General features: G+C 34.9%; 1 protein-coding gene across 7 annotated transcripts in view; it reads right to left on the bottom strand.

Moving 5' to 3' along the window:
• Window positions 1-27,188, bottom strand: part of ATG10 (autophagy related 10) — a 204,536-nt gene that overhangs the window by 162,823 nt on the left and 14,525 nt on the right. Inside the window, exon 1 of one of the 7 annotated variants that reach the window (XM_023523074.1) lies at window positions 18,473-18,496. The exons of the other annotated variants lie outside the window; for them this stretch is intronic. Coding sequence (XP_023378842.1) covers window positions 18,473-18,475 — 3 coding nt within the window. The 5' untranslated portion in view covers window positions 18,476-18,496. Of the gene's footprint in view, window positions 1-18,472; window positions 18,497-27,188 lie in introns of those variants that run through there. 7 annotated transcript variants of the gene reach the window in all.

Below are 27,188 nucleotides of genomic sequence, written 5' to 3'. Positions count from 1 at the left end.
TAGATAAAATAAGAATAAAACATATAGATGACCCAAGTTCTAATGTTTCCCATCTTGATTTCTGGATTTAAAGTTACTCAAAGTCTTATTCCTTTCATAAATAATTTTTTTGTAATATTATCTGTTATAAAAGAATTATTCAAGAGAATTAAGAATATTAAAGTAATTTTATACTTAATAAAGTAAATTGAAAGAAATTTGATAGTCTAACAGTAGAAAATTAACAGGGTAACAAGCTGTCACTTTGACATCAAAGCACTATTCTTGCAAAGCAGTACAAATAATTTAACTTTTCTAGTTTTTTGCAAAATGAAGGGTGCCTAAGCTTAAGCAGTTTTACTCAAAGAAGGATCCTGCTATGAGTGTGGGGAGAAGGAAAAGGGAGGTGAGTAAGAAAGGTCTTCCTGGCATGGGTGCCATACACAGTACCACAAAAATGGGTGGCTTAAAACGACAGAAATTTATTCTCTCACAGTTCTAGATCTTAAGGCTAGAAGTCCAAAACCAGCTTCCCAGAACAGCTGAAGTAGGACAGAGTTAGTGGCCAGTGCTTCAGAAGCGGTTCCACCCTAAGGACCCTAGGCTAGATTCTCATGACTGTTGCTGGAAACTAAAAGGGCTTGGACCAAAAATGGGAATGGAGGTACTACAGCTTTAGAAAAGGCTGCATAGTAGTACAGTCACTGCTTTTCAGCTATAGAATCTAGATAATGTGAGATTGAAGACCTTGCTAGAGCATCCAATGTCCACTGCTTTTACCAATACCAGAAACAGGGAAAATTCACACTGTGGGCACAGAAGAAGGAAAAAGGGGAAGGAGAGAGGGAGGATGTTATACACTTGGCCTTTGTTATTAATATAACAAAACTTTCCTGACATAGTTCCCAGAATGAGTCACAGAGTCTGCCCTCGTAACCATTTCCATTCCAAGCCTGTGCATGTTTAAGTTCTTATACTGAATGCCCTCTCCTTCCGTATCTACCATCAGAACTCTTGCTTCCTATAGCTTAACATTAGCAAGTCTCAGAAGAAGGAGGTCTGTTGTTTCTGCAACAAGGTAAGGGCTGAGTGAAAGCTGGGTTGACACACAATAGCAGAAGGAGCAGAAGCACAGCATCTCACCCACATTTAGGCTACAAATCTGAAGGACTCTTTAATACTTTTTCTTCATTCTCATGAGTTAATCGTGTTCTCCCACTGCAATGTTCCCAACCTTAGCTCTGGAAACAGACCAGTTGAACTGGTGATCATATATACCTAATAATGTCTTAGCCTAAAATCGCTATTAAATTTACATTTCATATACTGCCCCCCCCCCATTATATGGGACACACTGGTACTCTCCAAGAATTTTTGCATTTTTAAGTGTTTTTATTTTTTGTCTACTAGCCATGATAGAATAACAGAGACTAGATTTACCCTTCCATCTTAAACAACTAAGAAAACAAACAAAAATACATGAAATTGGAGTTTTCAGATAATGGACAAAAGCAGTAAAGGACAATGATCTCTGAGAGAAGAGAATTAAACAAGGTCTCAGCTCACTGCCAGAAAAAGTTCTTGAAAAAGAAAAGATAAAATGGCAGATGATTTCATTGCTTAAATAATCTAAGAGAATCAATAGAAAAAGTAATAAAGTAAATAAGAGTTCCAGAGAGTGACCAAGAAAAAGATCAACAAATAAAAACCAATAACTTTACAACTGTAGTAATAATCAATTAAAATTATAAAGGTAAAACAAACTGTTCCTGGTATGAACAAAAACTGTCAAATATCCAGGAAAATAACTATCAGTATGTCAAGAAAACTCTACAACTTTACTGTAGGACATGAAAAAAATCCATATTTTTTAATAAAACTTGTAAAGTGATTCTAAAAATTATCTAAAAAAGAAAATGCACAAGGGTAGTTAATTTAAAAAAAAAAGAACAAAGAATGATAGAATTATCAGATACCAAAATCAACTAACGAGCACTAGTAATAATTAAGATCTACATTACTGTGACAGAGAAAAAAAAACAGATCAGGGATTAGGATATGGGGTCTAGAAATAGACTCACTTATATGTAAGAATTTAATATATGGTAGAAAGAGAATTTTGGATCATTAGTGGAAGAATAGATGAGTCAATAACGAATATGAAGTCAACTGACTCATCATTAAATAAGCTACATTACCACATTACACAATCTCCAAAGTAAGTTTCAGGTAGATTAAAGCTCTAAAGATAAAAAAAATAAAATAATAAAGGTCTAGAGAAAAATACAAGAGAATATTTTCATAATTTGAAGTTAGAAAGAATTTCCTGAGCAAAACCAACCCAGAAGCCATAAAGCAAAAGACTGACAGATTTATTAAAAATTAAAAACTCTGTATGACAAATGATATTATTAACAAAGTTAAAAGAGTAGGGAGCATCTGGGAAAAAAATATTTTCTATATATATATATATAGGAAATGAAGGATTGATAGGTATAATACATAAGATACTTCTACAAATCAATACTACAAAGATAAACAATCCTACGGTAAAACAAAAGGTATAATAGGAAATGATGAAGAAATACCAGTGATCAATAAGCATATGAAAATATGCTCAACATCAGCATAATGAGAAAAATGCAAATCAAAACAATATATCATTTTTCATCTTTTAGAATGAAAAAATTTTAATCAGTAATATCTAATTTTATAGAGAGTATGAGAAAATGAGCAGCATACTCATATATTTTTTGATAGCAGTATAAATTGCTACAATATGGAGAGAAATTTTGTCTATGTTCTCATTCATTCATTCATTCAATAAATATTATTAGCACCTATTTCCTGCATGTGTCACTAGGCCCTAGGGATTCAGCAGTGAACAAAAGAGACAAAAAAGTTCTTGCCCTCGTAGAGCTTGCATTCTGGAGAACCAGGGGCAAGGGCAGAGAATAAATAACTAAATACACAGCACAGGTGATTTCAAGTGCAATAAAAATAAATAAATTAGAGTAAGGAGATTGAAAGTGGGAGGGTTAGGAAGATGCTATTTTACATAGAGTATGCAAGTAGGACGTCAATGACAAAATGAGCAAAGATCTAAAGAAAGCAGGGGAACAAGTCAGGAAGCCAGCTAGGGGAAGAACACACTAGACACTTGGAATGGGAACTGCCAAGGCCCCATAGTGAGAACAGCAGAGATATTAGAATGGCCGACGCTGAGTGAAGAAGCTGGGACATGGTATTAAGATAAGATTAGAGAGGAAAGGGGTCAGAAACCATGTAGGTCTGGAAGTTATGGTCAAAGTTGTGGATTTTACTCTGAGTAAAACTAGAAGTCATTGGAGGGCTCTGAGCCACAGAGTTATATGACCGAACTCACATTGTTAAAAATTCACTCTAGCTGCTGTTTAGAGACCAGATTCTAAATGAGCACTAATTAGAAAGCTGCCACAATGAGCTGGGAGAGACATAAGGGCAGCCTGAACTAAAGTGGGGCAGTGCAGGTGGTGAGACGTGGCTGATTATGAATATATTTTGAAGATAGTTAATAGGATCTCCTAACGGATTAAACATGGGATACAAGAGAAAGAGAGGAGTCAAGGGGAACTCCAGGTTCTTGCCTTGAGACACTAATATTTACTGAGATAATATTTACTGAGATAGAAAAGTATGTGGCAGAGGGAGGTTGTGGGGAGGAAGGGAAAGATTAAGTAAAAATGCATTAAATATGCCTCCCAGACATTCAAATGGAAGGTCAATTAGGTTCCTGGATATAAAATTCTGCAGTTCAGGGATATGATAGGTGCTAAAAATATAAATTCAAGAGTCATCAGTTAAATATAGTATTTACAGCCAAGGAGCTGGATAAGATCTCCAAGGGAATGAGTCTAATTAATGAAGAAAAGAAGTCCAAAGATTGAGGCCTGGGGCATTCCAGTGTTGAGCTATTGGAAGATGAGGAGGAACCAGTAGAGCAAGCCAAGAAGGAGAAATCACCAAGCAGAAGGAAACCAAAAGGTCAGTGTCCCCAATGCCAAAAGCAAAGAGTATTTCAAGAAACTAATGATAAAGTGCCAATTTTACAGTATTTGTCAAAATGTAAGGTGACCATACTCTCTCATTCAGCAATTCCACTTTGAACTATCCTACAGAACTATTCTACCTATTCTACAGAAATATATATGTAGACATAAAAATGGTAATGCATGGATATTTATTAAAGTATAATTTAAACAGCAAATAAATGTCCATCAATATGGGAATACTTAAATTATGGGAAGAGGTAAATTATTGATATGGAATGACCTCTGAATATTATGTTTAAAAAACTACTTGAATAATAATCATATGGATTAACTGATTCCTGATATAGAAAACACATATGTATATGCTACCTGCAGAGCAGGCAGGATCGCATGAGAAAAAGCATGAGCTTGCAATCAGACTTCCTGAGATATGAATGTGGCTTGTCACCTTAGACAAGTTTCTTCTCTTGGTCTTCCTTTCCTCTTCTATAAAAGCCCTCAAACGGAGGTTCATAGGATTAAATGAATTAACATGCAAAAAAGGTCAGTTTCTGGCATATAGCAATCAGTCAATAAGTGTTAGATATTAATAATGCCTTAATAGTGTACGTTATAATATGTAATAACCACACATATAAGTGCATAACAAAAAATTCTGAAGTTTCGTCCCCAAGCTGTTAACACTTTTTTTTGGAGAAGTTGGGACTGAGAGCTGGCGGAGGAGGTAAGAGGCACCTGAAAGGGACTTAAACATTTTACCACATACATATCTGTATTAGTTGAATTTTTTAATAACATACTAATGCAAATTTTACAAATGTATACATGCATTTCTTGCGAAATTTTAAAACTTTTTTTAACTGAGAAAGGAAAAAGAAGAGTAAGTATGGATCTCAATGGCTATTTCTGGCAAGTTCTATTTAATGATCTATGGTTCAGTTGACACCAAAACGATAAATCAAAGAATTGGAATAATGTGAAGCAGGTAATAGAATATTTTCCAGCCATTTCCAAGAAATATACACAGACACGTGGCAATAAAAATAGAAAAGACAGAAAAGAAGAGCCTGAATAAAATGAAATAAAGGGAAGAGAATGAAATTGAGCACAAATTCAGAGACTTTGAGTCTAACCAATTATTCGGGCAAATCAAAAACCCTATCTAGCACACCTGAGAGAAGCAGTCACCCAGCATCTCCTGACACATTTCCAGTGACATAGATAGCATGTATTATTAGTCACTTACACCTTATATTAACCAAATATAGTCTCTCATTGTTCCTACTTGTCTCAGCCGAAGCAACACAGAATTAAGTCTCTTTCTTCACCATCAAGATTGACTTTTGGCTACACATTCCGGCCCTACTACCTTGTCTGGGCGGGCCCAGCTCCACTTAGTGTGGGCAGAGAGGGCATTCCAAGCAGCAGGCTGCTACAATGCTCCAAATCTAAAGCGAATACAGCTAAAATTCTTTCCATACAGGGATGCCAACAGGTAGAATGTTTAAGACAATGTAGTTGTACAACTGCATGGCTTCTGACTTCAACTAAATTCTGCTTGAAAAAACAACAGGTATTTGCAAAAGGCAAATGCTACAGTGTGCTCTATGCAGACTCATCTTAACCCTTTTATGTATAACTCCAAGTCTTTCTTTTATCATCTCTTTCTTTGTCTTCAGTACAAACCCTTCACCAGCCCCATTCTAAACCTTCCCAAGGTGGAGCTCACTACTCCATGTATGGCTCTGCCTCTAATTACTATTTACTGCATTTGCATGTGTTTTTTTTCTCACTATAATGTCATTAGCATTCAAGGGAGCCTGGTTGCCAGGGCAACCAGGAGTGGTGAATGCAAGGCACAGCCTTTAATGAAAACTTAACCCTACTTCATTTAATTCCCACTGTGTTTTTTGGCTCATATCACTTTTGTGGTCACAAGAATGGAAATTTCCTGTAGTTACCTCTTCTTATGTGGTGCTGCTCCAAGGTCTTGGGAACCTAAGTATGTTCCCATGAACACTAACAACACTTTATATTTCTCATAACTAACCTTGATAACTTCCTCTGATAACAATAAATTCTCCTTCTAATCAACACTGCTCACTCAGCACAGTCCTTTGACTATCTAAAATAGTCTATTTTTCTCCAGATTAAATATTCTCAGGTTTTTCAAATTTGATATGATTTCTGCAGTCTTTACTGACCTAACTGCCTGCCCCTGAAAACATTCTAAATGATTTGGTTGAGATCAAACTCACTGCTTTTATATCATCATGCCTATCTGGTAACCTTCTCAAAAGGAAATAAGAGATTACTTTGACAGGACCTGTTTTTAGCCAACCTACAAAGGTATGCTTATCAAAGCTGGGTATAATAATAACAATGGTTTGCCAGGTGATCAAATCGAGATTTAATTAAAATATTTTTAAAAGCCTTGATCACACAATAGGCAAAATGAGATTATACTCAGTGTGAATAAAAATAAAATCCTAAAATTAGGCTCAAAAATCCAATTACAAAAATACAGGAGCTCTTGCTTAATGGTAATGAAAACTTTTAAGCCATAAGAGCTATAGATGCCTTCAAGTTCAATAGAAGCCAAAATGTGGCAGGCTGTCATATAGGGATTTCTTAGAACTCAGTTCATAATTGTTATACTTCAGGATAAGGTAAGGAAAACAAAATCAACAGTACTGCAGAACTGTTTTAAGAAATCAAATCTTGTATGAACCAGCAACAAATGACTTCAAAAATCTTATTTTCTGGTATTGCTGTCTTTTACAAAATGAGGAAACAGAGAATCATGGGGCCAACGACTAAAGTTAAGGCAACCTGAGGAGTTACAGTCCGATAGGAAATGAGCCATCACTTCCAATGTAGGAGACGTGGAGAAGACCAGTGAGAATGCTACTGGACAAATAAAACCAGCTGTGATGATGAAAATGTTCTCTGCGCTGTCCCAAACAGTAGGCAGTAGCTACTTGAAATGCGGCTAGTATAACTAAGGAACCAAATTTTTTATTTTATTTTATTTTACTTAATTTAAATTTCGATTTGAATAAGCCACATGTGGCTAGTGGCCACCAGATTCTAAAGCACAGTTACATAAATGATTTGCTGCAGCAGGGTAAATGTTCTGATAATATTTTAAGATGACACTATATTCTTCAGCTTTCCCCCAAACAAGCAACTGAAGTGGGGCCCAGCAACATCAGAGTCATAATCCAAGAGGAGGCATCATCCATTATAGGCCACATCCTTCACAGAAGAAGGCCCATGTCATAGAAACAGTCTGCCCTGGGACCAGGGGAGGGAGTGTAGAAGAAGATGGGTAGTTAGTATTACCTCGAACTTGAAAAGCAATATGGCACAGTCAAGTACACAGCCTGCCTGAGTTCATATCCCAGCTCTGCCATGAATTATAAGTACAACCTCAGTTACCTCATCTGTAAAGTGGGAATAATAATGACTACAATTACCAACCAGTGTGAGGATAAACTGAGTTAATACAAAACACTTAGAATAGAGCCTGACACAAAATAATTGCTAATGAGTGTTTTTCAAAAAAAAAAAAAAGGTTTCTTCTTCAAGAGTTAACATATTTTGACCAATCCCCACGAGTGAGCTAGAGAAGGCTAGGGCAATTTATTTTCCCTCCCAGGACTTTCTTTGTTCCTCTACATAATTCAGAGGCCACCTGAACAGATATTTGGCTTAATCCAGCTCAGTCTGGTTCATCTCATCTTCCTGCCACCTACCCATCCCACTATGGCTGGCCCTTATCCCCCATATAGGTAAGGCATAGACAGAGCAGATTCTGCCCAATCACGGCATGGCCAGTGGTAAATATATTTCCTGAAACTTGACCACCTACCCACCTACCCCCACTAGTCCTTGCTTTCTCCATTCTCCGAAATTGCATAGTTACTGAATTTGGAACCTATTACAGTTAACATTCTTGCCTCAGCCTTCTACATTATTATATGATTTAGTCCACTGCTTCTTAACCCTTTCATAACATGGCACACATAAAAATTCATATTTGAACAGTATAAGGAATAAAATGAGGGGATTTGGTGGTGTTTGCATGAAACTTTGTGGAAAAGAATCTCAAATACATTTCTTAATATTATATAATCATTTTAGTCAATTCCCATTCCTCCCCTCAACCCCAGGCTAATCTTTCTGTCTCTATAGAGAAGAGTATTTACTTTTCTCCAAATGATGGAAACTCTTCTCATCACAAATAAGAATATGGATAATTCAAATCTAAATTATACTTCAAAAGTGCCATCATTCAATAAATCAAATATTCTTTTACTTTCATTGACAAATGTAATGTGAAAATTTTTTATGAGTATGAATAAATTGTGAATACAACTGAAATCATACACTTTAAACCAAAGATGCAGCTTTTCCTTAAGTATACAAGATGTTGCTTTACTTGTCTTAATTATCATTCTTTACTATTCAAACTGTGACACAGACTAAACACAAGTGTATCTTTTTTAATCCCACATTTCTGAGGCCCAATTTTTGCTTTGAATCAATCAATTTTATTAGTACATGTAAATTATCATGAGATCTTGGCAATTTTCTATTAGGTTCATTCACTCAGCTAATTATGCTATATTTTCAAGCCAATAATTAATTACCTTTTAACAAATGTTCGAAGAAATAATTGTTTAATTGGCTCTAATTTTCCTTGTAGATCAAAAACTTTTGACTAAACTCTCTTTAGACATCTATGGCCCTTCAGTATAAAACAGTGGAAAGTTGTATTCCAATCCCATTCCTATACAGTGAATGCAGCAGCTTCAGTTATATTAGATTCTCCATTTAGATACATCAGACTATGTGAAACTCATATACAGGCAAACTTTTACATAACGGAGTTTCTCTGTGAATAAAACATCGTATTATTTGAATCTCATTGTTTTCACAACTCTTGATGTGCAGCCATTACACCTTCTCATCAATGCAGTCACTCCATCAGCATACAAATTCAAGCATGTTTCCATAGTAACTTATTTGTTTCAAAGTATGAATTTACCATCTTCAGTACTTCATCCCCAGTAATTTATTTTGGGACTTCTTTACAGAGAACTGATATTCTTCCCAGGATTTCTCTTTAGGAATTCTAACTGTGCTGGAATTCGGCAGTTTCCAATGTGGGTAGATTCATCAATCTGAAATAAATACTGTTTGATTTAATAATTATCTGGATTAATGTTGTCTTTATTCATCTGACAATCTGACATATCATCAATACAGCTAGCTACAAGTAGTATTTGAGAATGCCACCTTTTCCCTATCATTTGCTTTACTGGACTCAATTCCTAGACTAGCTGGTAAAATGAGAGCTTCCGACTTTGTGTGCAGCAGTTTGGCTTCAGCTTTTAATATTATGACCTTGTAACTGGTCTCTTTAGCTTAATCTAAAGAAACTGAAAAAGCTTATTGTTGGAATCAGTCTCAAAAAGAGCTTTGGTTTTTTTTCTGCTGCTTTTGCAAAACTTAAAAACATTCCAATCTTTTCTTGAACAGGATGAGTTTTTGTGGTGAGGTACCAGTGCAATTTGCTTGGTACCTTGTCCTCATCAGATAACTTTTCCTGCAGGTAAGGCTAACTCAGGCTGAGAGGAAAAAAGTCACTGAGCACACACATCTAAGTTTGAGATGATTCTCATTTCATTACCTACCTAGTGACTTCAACTTTTTTTTTTGATACTGTTTGTCTGACACTGATGGCTTTCCAGCTTTAATAAAAATTTATCCAATAAGATCATAAAGTAAGTACAATACCTGTAAAAGTTAAATCTTTTTAAAAATAATTAATGGGGCCTGTAGACTTTTAAAACTATTTAAAATCTATTTACAGGAGTGAGGACTCTTCTGTGTTCATTAAAATGTTTTAAAAACAAATTTCAGGAAAATTCAAACAATTAATCATTGATGTTTGCTTACTCCAAAAATTAAAACTTTAAAATGTCCAAAAAATACATATAATGCATACATTGGTGTGTGATTAAAAATATTTTGGCAAATTCATTCTGAAGCTAGAAAGCCTTTTAATAAATCAATTTCATTAAGTTTTATTCAATTATTGCTTGATTTTTTAAAAATAAATATTTTTTTAATTTCCAAAAACAAATAATAATTTATTACAAAATACTATCGAGAATGTGACTTTGGCTAATTGTTAACACAAAAGCAAAATCTAAGTTTTTTGTAAGTATATAAATCAAGAAGTATATAAATCAAGAAGTAAGTATATAAAAGTAAGTATATAAATCAAGAAGTAACAAAATCAATGTTTTATTTAGCAACACTTAATATCAGAAAATGGTAAAAATAATAAAAATAATCAAATATAAGTTCTATGTCAGGGAAATGGGAAAATGATGATGATGAGAATAGCAAGTGAAATTGAAATTCTAATACAAATATTTTACATGCATTAAAAGATAGAAATTTAAAAGCTTGGAAGTAACACAAGTATCTATCAACAGATGAATAGACAAGTAAAATATGTCTCATACACACACACACACTAGAACATTATTCAGCCTTAAAAAGGAAATTCTGACACGTGCTACAATATAGATAAACTTTGAAGACATTATGCTAAGTGAAATGTATCAGTTATAAAAGGACAAATATTATATGATTCCACTTACATGAGGACTTCCATGATGAACCTAGAGTAGTTCATAGAAACAGAAAGTAGAAAGGTGGTTGCCTGAGGCTCAGGGGGAAGGGGAGTTGTTTCATAGTAATAACATTTCAGTTTACTAAGATGAAAGAGTCCTGGAGAAAGATGGTGGTGATGGTTGCATAATGATATGAAGGTACTTAATCCTACTAAACTATACTACTGTACTGAACTGTTTAAAAACAGTTTAATATGGTAAATTTTACGTCACGTATTTTCTTACCATAATTTAAAATTATTTTAAATTTAAATGGTTAAAATGGTACATTTATGTTATATATATTTTATACAATTTTAAAGATTAAGAAAAAAAAACTTATTGATGACAAGGATATCACAAGTGTGTAATCAGACATACTAGAATGATTCAAGGTCCAGTGTCAAGAAGGTGCCATGTGATATGGCTACTACAGAGAACTTCCTGGCCACAGATGTCACACCTAAAACTTTTTGGACCAAATAATTAGTAAATTTAAAGAGTTTACATAGGGAGCCATTCAAATATGTCAAATATGTCAACTACTATAAGTTTCTGAATGGCTATTCAAAACACTATTAATGAACTCTAACCACTAGTATCTTGAAACCACTTATAGCCTATTCATGGCACAGAAGTGTGACATAGCATAGCAATTAAGAAGCTCTGATCTTGTACTCAATGTCTAGCTTTCTCCCTGATCAGCTTCTTGTCTCTCCCCTAAACTTAGGATGTCCTTGGACAATCGTCTGGGTAAGTGTCATCTTAGCTCAACCTGGGCTTGGGACCTCTGTTTCTTGAATGCTATGCACAGTATACCTCCTTTTCAGAACAAAAAAACTAATGCATCATAAGCAGCCTTAATAGAAGCCATATCTGGAACAAGGTGAATTATATGACCTTCTAACTCAAACCTCTATTTCTATGACTCATGAACATTTTTATGACTTAAGGTTATATAACACATAAATCTTAATTTTATATTCTGATTGCTGGTCCAGATATCTGCAATGAATAAAATGCATACCAAAAAGGCATGACTCTTATATGATTTTTAGTAGCACTAAGATACGCTAGGTAAAACTGAAAAGTAAATGAAACTTGTCACTGATGTGCTCCCATTTCTACTTTGACTTTGCTGTCAAGGACCACATAATGTACCACAGTGGTCAAGAGTTCCTAACCCCTCCAAAGTCCCACAAAGTACATAGCTCAGCTTCTTCTTCTCCCTTTCCTCCACCTAAAACCTGCTCTCGTTTTTAAAAATCTCAGTTTGGCAATAATAATAGCACACTGCCATTTGGACACAAATCCTGGTCAGGTTTTCTGATTTTCTTATGGGAAGGTCAACACCAACTCCCACTCCGTGGTCACTAGAGCATACAGACCCGTCCTTAATGAGAAACACATTATATCTCTACTTCGGGTTTTACTATCCAAACCCTTAGTTCATTAACCATTCAGAGTCATCAAGGTATTTTGTTAGGATACTGGAATTATAAATGATGATCTTTACTCTTTATTCAAATTTTAATATCTAATGTTATACAACGGAGCAAAGGGACATAAATCAACATTTGAAAATCTCATCCTAGACCAAATGCTTTTCAAACCATCTGTGGTGAAAGATCAGGATTTTTATTTCCAATCTGTCATAGGCACACTTTTGTGAAGAACATTAAAATGAATTACTAGGAAAAATAAAATTAAAAAATCCAAAACATACCAAATACATGCCTCAACTTTAAAAAAAAATAAATCTATTTTCTTAGAGCAGTTTTAGGTTCACAGCAAAGTTAAGAAGAGAAAGGTACAGAGATTTCCTATACACCACCTGCCCCCAACTTACACAGCCTCCCCCATTATAAGTATTAATGTTTAAATTATATCTGACAGATACGAAATTACTCTGTCAAATTGTTTACAAGTTTCTAAGCATTATTTTCAGTTTCTGTACTTACCTCCTTGCCCTGGTACCAATCTAGGACCACAGTTTGAGTAGTACTGCCTCTCTCATCTCAACCCAAATATCTACCTCCACCCTGTCATCAGAGGCAATCCTCTCCATAAAGAAACAGAAATATATAAAATGGCATATGCTATGGTTAGTGAAAAAGTCACTTGGGGTATATACACATCTGCCATCTATAGATTTCTAATTCATAGAAGCTAAGTTATTCACCAATCTAATACACTTTCAGGTTTATGATAGTAAAAGAGTCTAGGAGTCTCATATAAGCCATTCGCTTTGAAACCTCTCATTTTTTTTTAGGGTAGTTAAAACCCTTATTCTGGTTCTTGATTATTTACATAATAAAGATCCATTTAAATGCACATGCACTACACCCTCCTGAAGCCAGCAGGAGGTGAACACTAAGATCTGAGAACAAACTGTATGTGTGCAGAGCATGTCTCCATTGTGCGATCACTTTACAAATAAGAAATAAACGCTGGGTTTATAAGACTTGGAAGGAAAGGTTTATGGCTTTGACTGTTTTCCATTACTAGAAAATTTACATGCTGAAAAGTAGCAAAAACCAGTGCAAAAGAATAAACAGTGGGTGCACTTCAAGGGCTTGTTTCTTTCAAGAACAGGAGTAAAATTGAGTTTTATTAGCTGTTTCATTAAGTTTTACTTTGAAGAAAAACAAACAGTGAAAGCATATGTGCAACATCTGATGAAAAAGGATTTTCTAAACAGTCTCTGTACGAAACTCATTAATGTAACATTAAATGTGAAGACTTGTCTAGCAATTTAAGGATAATTTTACTCATTTTAGTTTATTTATAATTTCTGACACAGTTTATTTAACATATTCTAATCTTTAAATCACCATGTGTACTAAACTAATTTATTAAATCTGTCTTTTCAATGACATTTTGCAATAAATATCTACAGCAGCTGTTAAAGGCAATTAGTATATGAAGTTTGTATCAAATTTAACACCTAACATAAAATACAGCTGGATATTGATAATTTGGAAAATACATAAAAACAGGTCAATTCTTCTTAATCGAACTCCTAACTGTAAATGCTTTCCTTACACTAAAAGAAAAATAAGTATATATGCTATGATAATCCAATATCTGAAATCTAAGCATCTAATATAATATACAAAATATTAAATAAAAGCAAATATTTTTTTTTTCCTTAGAGCAAATTTAGACATGCTGGATATTCACTATATTTCCACTGGAAGAATTTACTCAATTGCTATTTTTCCATTTCAAGACTAGATGTAGGTAAAACACAACTTAAGTTTGTTAGTGGAGAAAAAAAGACATATGTTCCAATTCCATTGTGCTGGCAACGTAATAGCGTGGGCCTCTGGAATGGAGCAGACGAAATTTCAGCTTCTAAGTGGATGAATTCAATGTTAAACTGCGGGCTGGGGATTAAGGCCACAGTTTCTGGAAGCAGACACACCTTGGTTTCATTCTCAATCCCGCATCTTACATAAAGACTGTGTAATCTCGGACAAATCACGTAACCTCTCTAAGCCTACATGCCTCATCTGAAGCAGAAATAATAATAGCATACTCATAGGAATATTGTATGGATTAAATTAAATGAGACATTATATGTAAATAACAGCACAGTGATGGAGCTTCGATTTGAACTTAAAAAATACTACTCATTTTAATGACAGTAATATAGCACATAGTATAAAAAGTCAAATGGCACTAAAATATATATATACGTACTTACATACATACATATATACATATACATATACATACACATATATACATACACACACCAAAAATCAGCAGCCCTTTTCTTACCCCTCCTCATACTCTGGTCAGCCTACCCAGAGACAACCACTTGCAACTTTCCTTGCTATAGTTTCAGGCATTCATCTCCAAATTCCCTACATTTATATAGACAATTTACTCCTGATACATCGAATTTCAATATTACCTATTTACTTATTATGTAGATTATATATATTGAAGTTCAGTGTGACTCCCAAATTAAAACTCCAGGATCATTAAAAAACGACTTCTGTTAAACTCATTCAGGACAGAATATACAGAAGAAGCTGTCTTAAGAGCCTACGTAGTCCAAATCAGATACCTGCTGAATCAGGGTCTCTCCACCTCAGGGTATAAATATGAAATGGTTTTATTTTTTCCAATAACTTCACCTAAGTCTCCTGAGTGGACTCTCCTTCCCCACCTGGTAAGTGTAGCAGACTAACCGCATTAATGACCCCAGTTGTTCATACCTCCCTATATCCTTGCCCTTGGGAATCCTCCTGCCCCTTACTGACTCTAACTTGATCCCTAACGGAAGCTCACGTAGAGGACCAAAAGATTGCTCGAGAGTTTCTACTTTCTTCCTTTGGACCCCTACCACCACCATGAGAATAAGGTCAGGCTAGCCTGCCGGAACATGGAACCAAGCCAAATCATCCCAGGTGAGGCCATCTTAGACCAGCCAGCTCCCAGCCGCCCCTCAGCTGATTGTAGATGTATAAGCAAGCCCTGCGGACATCAACTAAGCCTGGTCAGTAAAATGGGTCCAGCCAATGTGTAGGCTTCTGAAAAATAAAAAATGGTGGTTGTTTTAAACCCTGAAGCTTTGTAATGGTTTATTATGCAACAATACCTAACTGATATATTAGGGATCCTTAAACAACTTGGCCCCGGCCGGTATCTTTTTAGATGCTTTCAGATATTAGAACTCTATCTTTCAGATAAGCAAGACTCAATTTTATTATTATTTGTGTTCTTTTGAAGACTTCAGACTCAAATAAATTTAAAGCTCTTTCCTCCCTGTAATTCAATTCATACACTCTGCAGCTTGGAATGGAGAAATGAAACATGGTCTTACTCAGAGAAACTTCCTGCCCTTCACTACTTCTTCCAGGAGCCTATGGCTTGAGAACTAGAAGTAAGAAGGAAGGTAATCCCCTTGCTAAGGATGCACGGTCCTCTCCTTGTTGACACGCAGTCAGTATCAGCCACAGAAGCAACAGCTTCTCTGGCTGATACTGACTGCGTGTCAATGTCTCTGCATGCGGCAGGCATGCAGCTGCTAGCTCTCTGATGGGGTATTGTATGGGCTCTTGAGAGGACCCTGAAGTTAGACCACCCCCTGGAATATTTACCTGATCTAAGCAGTCACCATCCACCCTCTACCATTGCTGAGGTCCCTCTACCGTCTGCTCATAGCTAGCCTTCTTGAGTAGGATAATGGAAAAAGAGGTGAAGCCTAGCTACTTTCAAGTTTAAATAAACAGTGTTCTCCACCCCCTCCCCCCATGCACCACTATCAGTCCCACCTCTGTTTAGCCCTGCTCCCGCAGAAAAGGGCAAATCAGCAACTCCATGGCTAAGCAAATGCTCAATGACGTAAACGAGGCAATGGAATTATCTCCCTGACTATTTGAAGGCACCTCATACTCTTTACAAAGGGTTCTTTAAAGAAGGAAGGGAGGCTTTGGGAGAGAGGGAATCAATTCCCATTACTAGCTCTGCACTTCTCCTCTGTTGAGTCCTATTCTCATATTGGGCTGGGGTGGAGAATCACAGTCCTTCAGGAAAAGTTCCTCAGAGCAGTTTCTGCAGGCAGTTTTCTGGCCCCAGTGTTTAGTAGATTATTCATAGCAATCCAAATTATAGAAAATTAGTTACTTAGAGTCTTTCATCTCTAGCTTGGGGCCTTAGATGCAATTCTGGAACAAGATAAAAAGGTCCCACTCAACACGCTGTTACATGGTTATTTCAAAATCGAAAGCGTGCATTAAATTCTACTATACTGCTAATCATTACAGAAAAATTCCACTTTTACAGAAATGTCAGTTTTATTAAAAAAGACTGTCCTGAAGAGGTTATTTGAATGATACTTATTAACTTTTTATGTAAATTTTATGGTGTTTTCACAAATCTTATCTCATCAATTAAGGGATAGAAGAACACTAGCTTTTTAAAAAGTTTCTCATACTTTTCTTAAATAAAATTTTTTGTTTAATAAAATTCTCCAAACAAATTATGAATTTTTGGAAAATCAGATATTCAATCATTCATATAACAAATATTTGTGTACTTACTTTATATCCAATGATATTCTAGTTGCTTTGGGCAAGGTGAACGAATAAAATCAAGATACCTGTCCTCATTGATTAAGCAGAAAGAAAGACATTAAGACATAAACATAATAAATAAGTAAATTACAGAGTATCTTAGAGATAAATAGTAGTATGGGAAAAATAAAAAGTAGAGTTGGATAAGGGTAATCAGGAGTGCCAGGAGTAAAGCCAGCGGGTATCAGAACCAGGATGTTTGAAATATTTAATAGGATGGTTAGGAAGGTCTCAGTAATAAGGTGACATATGAGCAAACATATGAAGGGTGTGAAGGTAGAACAGAGTTAGCCATATCTGGAAGAAGAGTGTTGTGGACAGCAGAAAGGCCAGCCAATTCAGAGGCCCCAGGCAAGAGTGTTTGTCTGGTATGTTTGAGGAACAAGGAAGTCAGTGTACCTGGTCAGTTGTGAATAAACAGAAGAGAAATTGAAGGTGAAATAAGAGGTGATGGTGTTTTGCACCAAGGTGCTAGCAAGGAAGATGAGAAATGGTCTGATTCTAGATATTATGAAGGTGGAGGCAACAGGGTGTCTGAATGGACTGGCTGTGGGGTGTGAGGGGAATAAAAAAGAATAACTCCAGTAGCTTGAACAAATGGAAAAATGGAGTTGCCATCAATTGACAGAAAAAAGTTAATTTGGATGGAGCTGGGTAAGCAAGTTTAAGAGAAGGGAGATTAGACATTTAATTTGGGGCATGCTGACTTTAGGATCTAAATGGGGACACTAAAGTAGAAATGTCAAGTAAGAAGTTGACCTTATGAATATGGAATTCAAGAGAGAAGTCTGGGCAGGGGATATACAACTGGAAGTAATTATCATTTCATGGAATTTAAATTACAACCTCCACAGTCATGAGAAAAGCTAGAGAAGATAATAAGACATGGGACAGCCTGGGCACTAATATTATGAGGTTGTGGAAAAAAGAAAAAAAACAGTAAAGGAGACTGAAAGGGAGTCAAAAGCAAAACAGAAGGTAAACCAAGACAGTGAGGATGCCAAATGAAGAAGGTATATCAAGGAAAAAAGAATGGTTAATCCTGTCAAATGCTACTAAAAGAGCAAAGAATTTACCAATGAACTTAGCAGCAATGAACTCAGAGGTCACTGATCGCATTATGTAATATTGGGCCCAATGGCTCAATCCACTAAAAAGGAATTTTACTATCTAATGAAAAGTCTAAAAAAATAGGTTTCTGAACACTTGTCAATGACCTGCTTATTTCAAAAAACATATTATACAGTGAAATGAAATACGATCAAATGCACTTACACAAATAAAAAAAACCCAGCAGAATTCTTCGCAGTTTACATGATTTTAACTCAATTAAGCAAATGAATGTAGAGAGCTTACTATGCTAAACACTAAGGATATAGAAGCAGAATTCCTGTGGTCAAGGAGCTTTCAGACTACTATGGGGAATCAGGCAAGGACATAGATAATCACCATATAGAATTATACAGTCAAGTATATGGAGGAGGAGCATCTAAGCCAAACTTGGAAATCGGGGGTGCCTATCTAAGAAACATGATGCTTAAATTTATCTTGAAAAAATATGTACTGATTATGGGCAAAAAGACTTAACCATGCAAATCACAAAAGAAGGTTCCAAATAACTAATAAACATATGAAAACATACAAATGAACTAGCTTTCAGAAAAATGCAAATTAAAATTACCATGTGGCCTCAGTAGGCAGGACTTCAAATCTTCTTCTCCAAAAAACAATTTTGAAACTGTTCAAAAAATTTAAAAACAACTATTTCAGGGATCTGGCCATCTACCTAAGTCAAATAACATATTAATAAGCACTTATTCATGAAACACTCTTGAAATTCGGGTAAGAACACTGGGAGTCTGTGGCTCTCCAGTCTGGGACCGCTGCCAACCCTCCCTGGTGGTCAGGGCGGGGGCTCTCTCTGGACCGCAGGCTGGGACAGCTTCATGACCAGAGAAGTTCAACTGATCTTAAGCCCAAGGTGAAAATAAGCTGTTCAGCAGCATCACCAGTAGCAAAGCTGGTCTGTTGGGCCAGGCAACAAACCAGCAACAAAACCAGAGACCACAGGAGATTCGGAAGTAAGAGACCCACAGAGAAGCTTGAACTCTGCAAACAATCCTGGATCCTTCCTCCTACATGCCTAGGGGAGACCATACTGTCCTCGTGTCCTGGACTGACAGCAGGGCTGCACATTCACAGAGGACACAGCAGACTAGAAGGCAGGGCAGACTAAAAACCTGCTTGAACTTTGAACACGCTCCCCAACTCACCCACAGATCCTTCAGGAAGAGTGGAAGTCTTACCCACTCAGGATGTTTGAGCATAGCCTCTGACCAATCACTGACCACAAAGCACAAACGTAATGTTGAGGTAAAAAAGCCAGACTCAAAAGAGTACATCTTTTTTAGGCATGAGCTGTGTATGCTTAGCTAAGGAATCTGAATTATATCCTGAAATAATGGAGAATCACTAAAGGATTTTAACTAAAGAATAATGGATTAGAATTGAATTTTATAAGATCACTTTGGCAGGGTGGAAGGCAGGTTGGCAGAGAGCAAGATAGAGACAGAAAGCAGAAATAATGGCATGATCCAAGACAGTGGCAATGGGAAAAGAGGGCAGAAGATGCAGAGGTGAGCCAAGTTGAGAGGTTTTTAAAGGTGGAATGAAATGATCTAACGATCCATTAGGTCTAGGTATTGAGGAGACAGAGAAATGTGAAAGCCTTCAGGTTCATGAGCCAGAAGGATAGTGGAGCCATCTACTAAACCAAAGAATTCAATGAATAGGAATTTGAAAGATGATAAGCTCAGTTTGATCATGTTGAGCTCGAGGTCTACAGAACTCTAATCTATGAGACTGCTTATGTAATTAAACTTTGTATAAAATCATTGTTTAGAAAAAGATAAGTAATATATGGAAATATTTAGACTGTAGTGGTCCAATAACCTGGGTTCTTGCTCCAGTTCTAGATCTAACTTGGCCAAGTCAATTGTTATCTTGGTGCCTAAGCTTATTCATTTTTTCAAGGTATCTTGATATAGAACAAAGAAAATAAGAGAACCCTATATAATTATATGACTGTCATGAGCATAATAAAAGAATGCTGTAAGACAAGAATACACATGACTGCTGCTATCTAAAGATCGTAACTAATACAATATGACCAAAATGAAGCCATAAATATTGGAAAAGAAACCATGTTTTCACTATGTCAGACAACATAGAAAGCACCAAAGAATTATTTTAAAAAGTACTAGAAGTAGTAAGACAATTAATTTAGATAATCAGTTACAAAATAAACCCAGTAAAATCATTCTTTAAAGTGAACACTTATTGTATTTCTAAAGGGGAAGACAATGTTGTAGGTATGTAATTTCACTCTAAATTTATAAATTTAAAAGAACAACCATTAAAATCCCAGTTGGGAAAAAAGCAACACTTGTTTATCCAATTAAGAGTATCCAAAAATGAAAGCCTATGTAATGAGGGAAATTCGGCCAAACAACCATAATTGTATTTGGGTAGTGTGATTTTTGATGATTTTTTTCTATTTTTACAAGTATTCATGATCATAATAATGTTGTCTATAATTAGAGGCCTTTTCTAAGGCTTTGGAAATAGCATTTTCCAAGTTCAAGCATTAAATTAACTCATAATAGATCAGAACAGATAGGCAAGTTGCACTAAAGAGAGAGAACAGCTTCCCAGTATGCAAGATTTGACTGTAATCTGATGGCAACCAAAAGAAAGGTTGATCAGTCATTAAAACTTAAAAAAAAAAAAGTAAAGAGAACACTGGCAGAATCTATTGCACTGGTCAAACTAAACAACTTGCCATCAATGGTAAGACTACCCCTACCACAGAACAGGATGTATGATCCCACTCTTAGATTATGGCATTAAATATTTCATTCACACAACCACACAAAAATTTGTACTCATTCTGCACTTACATGATTCCAATTTGCTCACCTACAAAACAAAAATGAATCATCATGATGACAAAATTCCAGTTCATCTGACAATTCTATTTACAGTTACTATAAATTAGTAATTAGATTCCGATATATATACATCTCTTAACATTGCTTGATGTGGATCCCTCTTTGAGCGACAGCTCCATTCCTATCTATCATCTGAACCGAAGGTCAGATCCTGGGCTTGATAAACTCCCCAGTGTAAAGCTAACTTCCTGCCAGGTTTTTTGAAATACAGCCTGCCAGCCTGCCAAGTGAACCCAAACATCACTGTTAGGCAGGAATGTGCTTTTAATTGTTAAAAATACCCAGTTACTATCATTATTTAAATTCTAGTTTATAAAATTTATAAAGTATTATAGCTTTCGTTTCTCTGACACTCTTGATAATCTTTTAAAATGGCATTAAAAATATTTAATTCACAAGTGATACAACCTGTTCTTGAAATGATTGCTTGAGATTTGCATGTGCTTAAGTGACAAATCATATCATAACACACAATAAATTATGAATGAAAAATCTAGTGTAACTGATTATGATTCTATGTTTATTATAAAAACACAGCATGCTTCTCTAAGTGCATTTTTCTCCTAATCTCCAAAGATAAACTAAAAAAATTTACTTTAGTCTAATCAAGAGACTATATAAATGCAATATATTTAATCTTTATCTAGTGGCATTTGGGGCCATAAATGATATTTCATTAACTCACAGTAGATGGCTTACAAATACAGCATTACACTAAAACTAATAGAAGTAACATGCTCACAACCCCCTAAAAAAGATTATTAATACAGGAATATATAAAAAAAATTTTAAATAAGCTAGAGGAAAAAGAATAAAAAGTACTCCCATAAAGCAACATTATACCTAAGAAACCTATGGGAAGTATCTATTTTTTAGTAAACTTAAAATTGTCATTCAATTTTAGAAAGGATCTAATTATATTATATATGTAGAGATTAAAATTTTTAAGTAGATATTTAATATTTCAATCAAAATAAAAATCGTTACTTCCAACAACTCGGTATATAAATATCACCAAAGTGAATGGGTAGGCAAAGTAAAATAACTATATTTAGCATATTAATTCTACTATTTGCTCTCCAAGTTATGTTTCTAATAGAAATATCCAATTAGGTTATAAATTATCAGCAAATTTAAGACATGATGAAGAACTATTCCTATCTAATATACATATATATTTAGAAAGCATTTTTAATCTTTAATAATGTGCTTCAGAAATAAATGAAATCTCTTAACAGAATGGGCTATATAATTTAAGATGTTGTCATCTAACAGAAATCCACTCCCAATTCTGTTTGGCTCTCTACTCCATAAAGTCCTAAATTGAAATTTTTAGAAATAATGGATAAACTTAGAAGGCATTATGCTAAGTGAAATAAGCCAGTCACAAAAAAAAAAAAAAAATGAATCTTGTATGATTCCACTTATTTGAGATAACTAGAGTAGTCAAATTCATAGAGACAGAAAGTAGGATGGTGGTTGCCAGGAGCTGAGGGGAGGAGGAAATGAGGAGTTAGTGTTCAATGCGTACAAAGTTTCAATTCTGCAAGACAAAAAAAGTTCTGGAACTTGGTTGTACAATAGTGTGAATGTATGTACTTTACAGAACTGTACACTTAAAAGTGGTTAAGATGATAAATGTTATATTATATGTATTTTACCATAATTTCAAAAATAAAAATTTGTAGAATATTTTATCTCTAGAGTCTTCTCCTGAGTTCATTTATTCTTTTAATATATAATGATAAATACATTTAGAGTGGACTTGAAGAGGCCATAATTTTAAGACATAAGGGGAGAAAAAAAAAGCCAAGTTAATTAAATTAAGATATATTACATCACTTCATATTTGCCACAGATGCTTTAAAACAGTAAGCTCCTGACTGTGAATTGATAATTGCGGGTGCTAGGTGATAGGTACACGGGAATTTATTATACGATTCTCTTTACCTTTATATGCTTGAAATTTTTCATAATAAATTAAAAATAAAGATAATTGTGTAAATAAAGTTATGAAATTTAGTAAGGCAGCAGGCTGGATGGCAACGGTAAGGTGGGTTTTCTACCAAGATAGTGTTGAAAGATAAAATAAAATAAAATATGAAAATATTTTAAGATCTATTTTAAAAATATGAATTTTATGTAATTAAAAATGGTGAAGGGTTTTATGAAAAGAAATGTGAATTAACCAATGAGAAAGACTACTGGAAAGAAGTAAAAAATCAGTTTAAATTTCCAAGAATAAAATTAAATTTTAAAATTCTACTCTATTTATATTAAGAAATAAGCCCTTTCAATAGAAGTTCCTAAGCTGCAAAAAAAGTAATCAAAATATTTCTAGTGTGTTGCTATGTAAATTTCAAAATACAGTCAAGTAGGTTACTAAAGAGACACAGATTAATGTATATTTCTTCTTTAAGAATAACATATAAAATGATCTAGTATCAATTGTATAAAGTCTAATCTCAAAATTAGTAGAATATTTTGTTTTGTTTTCTGTATCTGAATGTACTCTCTTTCCATTTCTGCTATATAAAGTGAGAGAAGAAATTTGAAAACCCATGGGTCAAATCACAGAAATGAGGTCCTAAACTAATGTACTCATATCTAATAAGTAAAAACACAAAAACAAAAGAAAAAAATTTAGAAGGCAAGTTGCTTTGAAGTTTTAAATTCTACATAAATTCCCAAAAGGGCTGAATCTCAGATAAGGTTAAGAACATTTATAATTATGAATAAAGTTTAGGATAAGGAGTAAATTGTGACGAGATAGAAGAAAAGGAAGCATATATGTAACACAGGTAAAAGCAGAGAAAACAGTACCAAAATCAAACCTATATGTACTTTACCAATATTCAATACATAGCAAGATTTTACCATATCTGCTTCATCTATGCCTGGTTTATTTGTTTGTTTGTTTGCTAAGTTCCTTGGTATCATTTTATACTTTAGTCCATAATCAAATATCCCTAATTGTTTCAAAAAGGCCTTTTTGCTGTTGATTTGAGTCAAGATCCAAATAAGTTTCACACATCACGTTACATTATGTCTTTCGAATTTCTTTTAATCTAGAGTAATGCTACTCAAAGTGTGATTTGAACTGGTGTCAGTTTGAAAACTAATTGCTAGCAGTCCAAAAACTGTTATTGATCCTCAAACTCTTTGTTATAGGCCAATAAAATAAATTCAGAAAAAAAGAAAGTGAGGAGTTAGAAATTTTCATAGTAAGTTGAAACTGTCAAAACGTCTAAGAGCATGGTCAGTGGACCATCTCCAAAGTCACCACTTTCCCACGGTGAGTAGCACATGACATGGGCTGCACACTATTCTTGTGCATTGGGACAACTTTCTGGTTGCTGCCTACAACGGATATTTTAAAAATAAAACAAAACAAAACCCTGGTTTTTGATCCTAGGTAGATAGAGATGCAGTCCTCCTCCTCATTTCTTTATCTTACCATTAACTTTTTAAGGAAATTGGGTCAGTTATCCTTGAGATTTCTAGATTTTTCTATTTGCTTCTTGGGTTGCCAATTAACTTGGTCTTCCATCACCTGACTTCCATACTTGATTTTATTCAAGGCAAGAATATTTCAAAGATCGTGTTCTGTGATTCATGTTATAAACCTTAAGAAAATATGTTATGTCTGAATGCCCTATTTTTAGTAATGCCAGTATTAGTTCAGGTGATGATAGCTCAATCCCACCTCTGTAAATTCCCCATCAACTCTTCATCTAATGGTTCCATCCACTGATTACTGTTGCCTAATTCATTTCATCATGGATCGAAAAGTGGTGATTTTTTCAATCCTACCATCTTTATCAGATGAAATTCTGGAAAAAAAAAAAATTCCTTATCAAATAAGGCTATTTGGTTACTATAAAATATAATTCATATAGGAAAGACAGGACAAATGCTTATTTCTTTCCTTCTAACTAACAATTTCAGACCAAGGAGTTGATGTCCTAGATACTTTCAGTGATGCTCAATGAGTTAGGTTTGGAAACTGTTCTACTCCATTCTCTCTTGTGTTCTCTCCTTCTCTATCAACATTATAAACTCATGGGTTTTTAAGATACTTAATGTCTTTCAAACAATTACATTCATTGTCATTCACCAGCTTCTGCTTCCCCTTCTTATCCTAGAGAATATACTACAGACCATACAGTACATTTGGTGTTAAACAGACTTCTCTAGTTTTCTGAAAACCTAACTACATGTTTATTTACAGCATTATTCTATTAAAACATTAAGTATTTCAAACAACCAACTAAATATTATAACCATAATATGGTTTTCCATGTGCCATAAATTGTGCTAAACTTTTTGAGTGCAAATCTCACTTAATCTACACAATAACCATGTTAAGTGGGTATTATTGTTATCACTACTTTATAGATAAAGATGATGCAGTATGGAGACATTAAGTAATTTGTCCAATATCCAGCTAGTAAGTGGTAGAACAGGGATTTGTACCCAGGTCTATCTAACTCTGAGCCCATGCTCTTAACCACGATCTTTAATTTCTGACAGACCATCATTTAAACAATGACTCTCAGAAAGGGTGTACCACCTTCCTGAGGGGTTTGGAAATTTTGGAGGTAGAGGAACAAGAAGAATTATCCTGCCCAAATGCCAACAGCATCCAGCCCCACTGAAAAATAATGATTTAGAGGTATACTCCCAATTCTGCATACCTCTAAATATAAAAATTACTTTGCCTTGATTACTTTTAGAAACTGCTTCCTTTAAAAATTTTTTAAATTATTATGTTTCATTAATTCACACTGCTATTCGCATCTTTGCAGAAAAATGTTTTGCCTCATCTATAAAGTTGAATGACACTAACTCTCTAAATATTGTCAAGATTCTTTTGAAATTAAAAAAATAAAATGGATGGTGCCAAAGTGATTTATGAAAAAACCTGAAGGTATGAGTGATATGTGTACTCTTTAAAGGAGCCTCTATATATGTAGGGATAAACAAGATTCCTTTTAAAAATAACTCTCAGGGGCAAGAAGAGGCAGAAGGAAGTATTACAAAAGTGTACAAGGAACCTTTCGGGGGTGATATGTTCACTTTCTTGACTGTGGTGAAGGTTCACAGGTCTATACATAGATCAAAACTTACCAAATTGTACACTTGAAATATGTCCAGCTTACTATCTGCCAACTGTACTTCGATACATCTCTTTTAAAATAAAAATAAATTTCTGGAGCCTAAAAAGTAAAAACAATAGTATATGTATTGTCTCCAAACAGTCTCCCAAAAAGACTGAGATATTAATACAGATGGAAGGTTTGAGGTAAATAACCAAGTGACTGATTCACAATTTCCTTCATAAAAATGGCATGGCACTGCTGAAATCAAGTAGCAAAAATACTAACAGCCTACAATTCAGAAAAGAGGGATCTGTTTACCTGGAGTCCCTTTTACTAACTCAGATCAACAGTATGCACTGAGGAAGGGCCACACATGCAGACAGCCAATCCCAGAAGTCATCAAATGGCCACACATGGCCCCCATTATTATACATCACTGATATTCTGGGCCTGGTGCTCACTATGTTTGAAAAATACCTTTTGGAATTCATTGCTAACATTTAAAATTTTACAGACTTCTCCTCCCAAATCTTTTTTAATTTTCTTAGAAGATCTGGTAACCCTTGGGCTCATTTTCCAACCTGGCAACAGGCCAAGTACTCTGGTCAGCCACAGGCCACAGGACTCAGTGTCCATATTGCTGTGTCCCTGGCATTACCACGGCTGGTCTCAGCAGACTTTTGAGTTTGCAGTCCTTACCCTAAAGCTATAAAGATTTTCTCTCAACAGTGTTTTGTTTTTTTTCGATGCTATCCATGGGCTCACATCCACATTAAAAAGAACTATACTTAATTAGAGGTGCAATTCTCACTCCAAATGTATAGGGGAACTTTCCTCATTCAGCAGGCAATGGCGGCAAACAAGTAGCTAGCCTTACATACCTGTCTCTGAAACAGAAGCTACTCCAAGAATAAAAACAAATCACGGAAACTGGTTCTTGGGACATGATTTCAACAAATCCAGTGAAGAAATTTCTGACACGTAATTTTTCTCCTGGAGATTATTCCCAGGGGCCCAACTCAACCCAACACATATACACATACAGATACAAACACAGTCCAGTTCCAGCTCCCTTCCTAACATTCTTCTTCCCCATTCTGCTAGTAGCAGAAATGGTAACAGGAATCTATATCATCCTGCCTCCAGCTTAAGATAAAGGAAAAGTTCTTTTTTAAAAAACCTGATGAAAAGGGAATGTTCTCAAAGAGTAAACACACAAATTATTACAGGTCAAAAGGGGTCAGATAGTCAACAGGACAAGAAATAACAAATGCTAGAGAGGATG

Source organism: Pteropus vampyrus, unplaced genomic scaffold (genome assembly GCF_000151845.1).
Source record: "Pteropus vampyrus isolate Shadow unplaced genomic scaffold, Pvam_2.0 Scaffold11, whole genome shotgun sequence".
NCBI lineage: Eukaryota > Metazoa > Chordata > Mammalia > Chiroptera > Pteropodidae > Pteropus > Pteropus vampyrus.
Note: the sequence above shows the minus strand (reverse complement) of the source record. Positions and strands in the feature narration are given on the sequence as shown.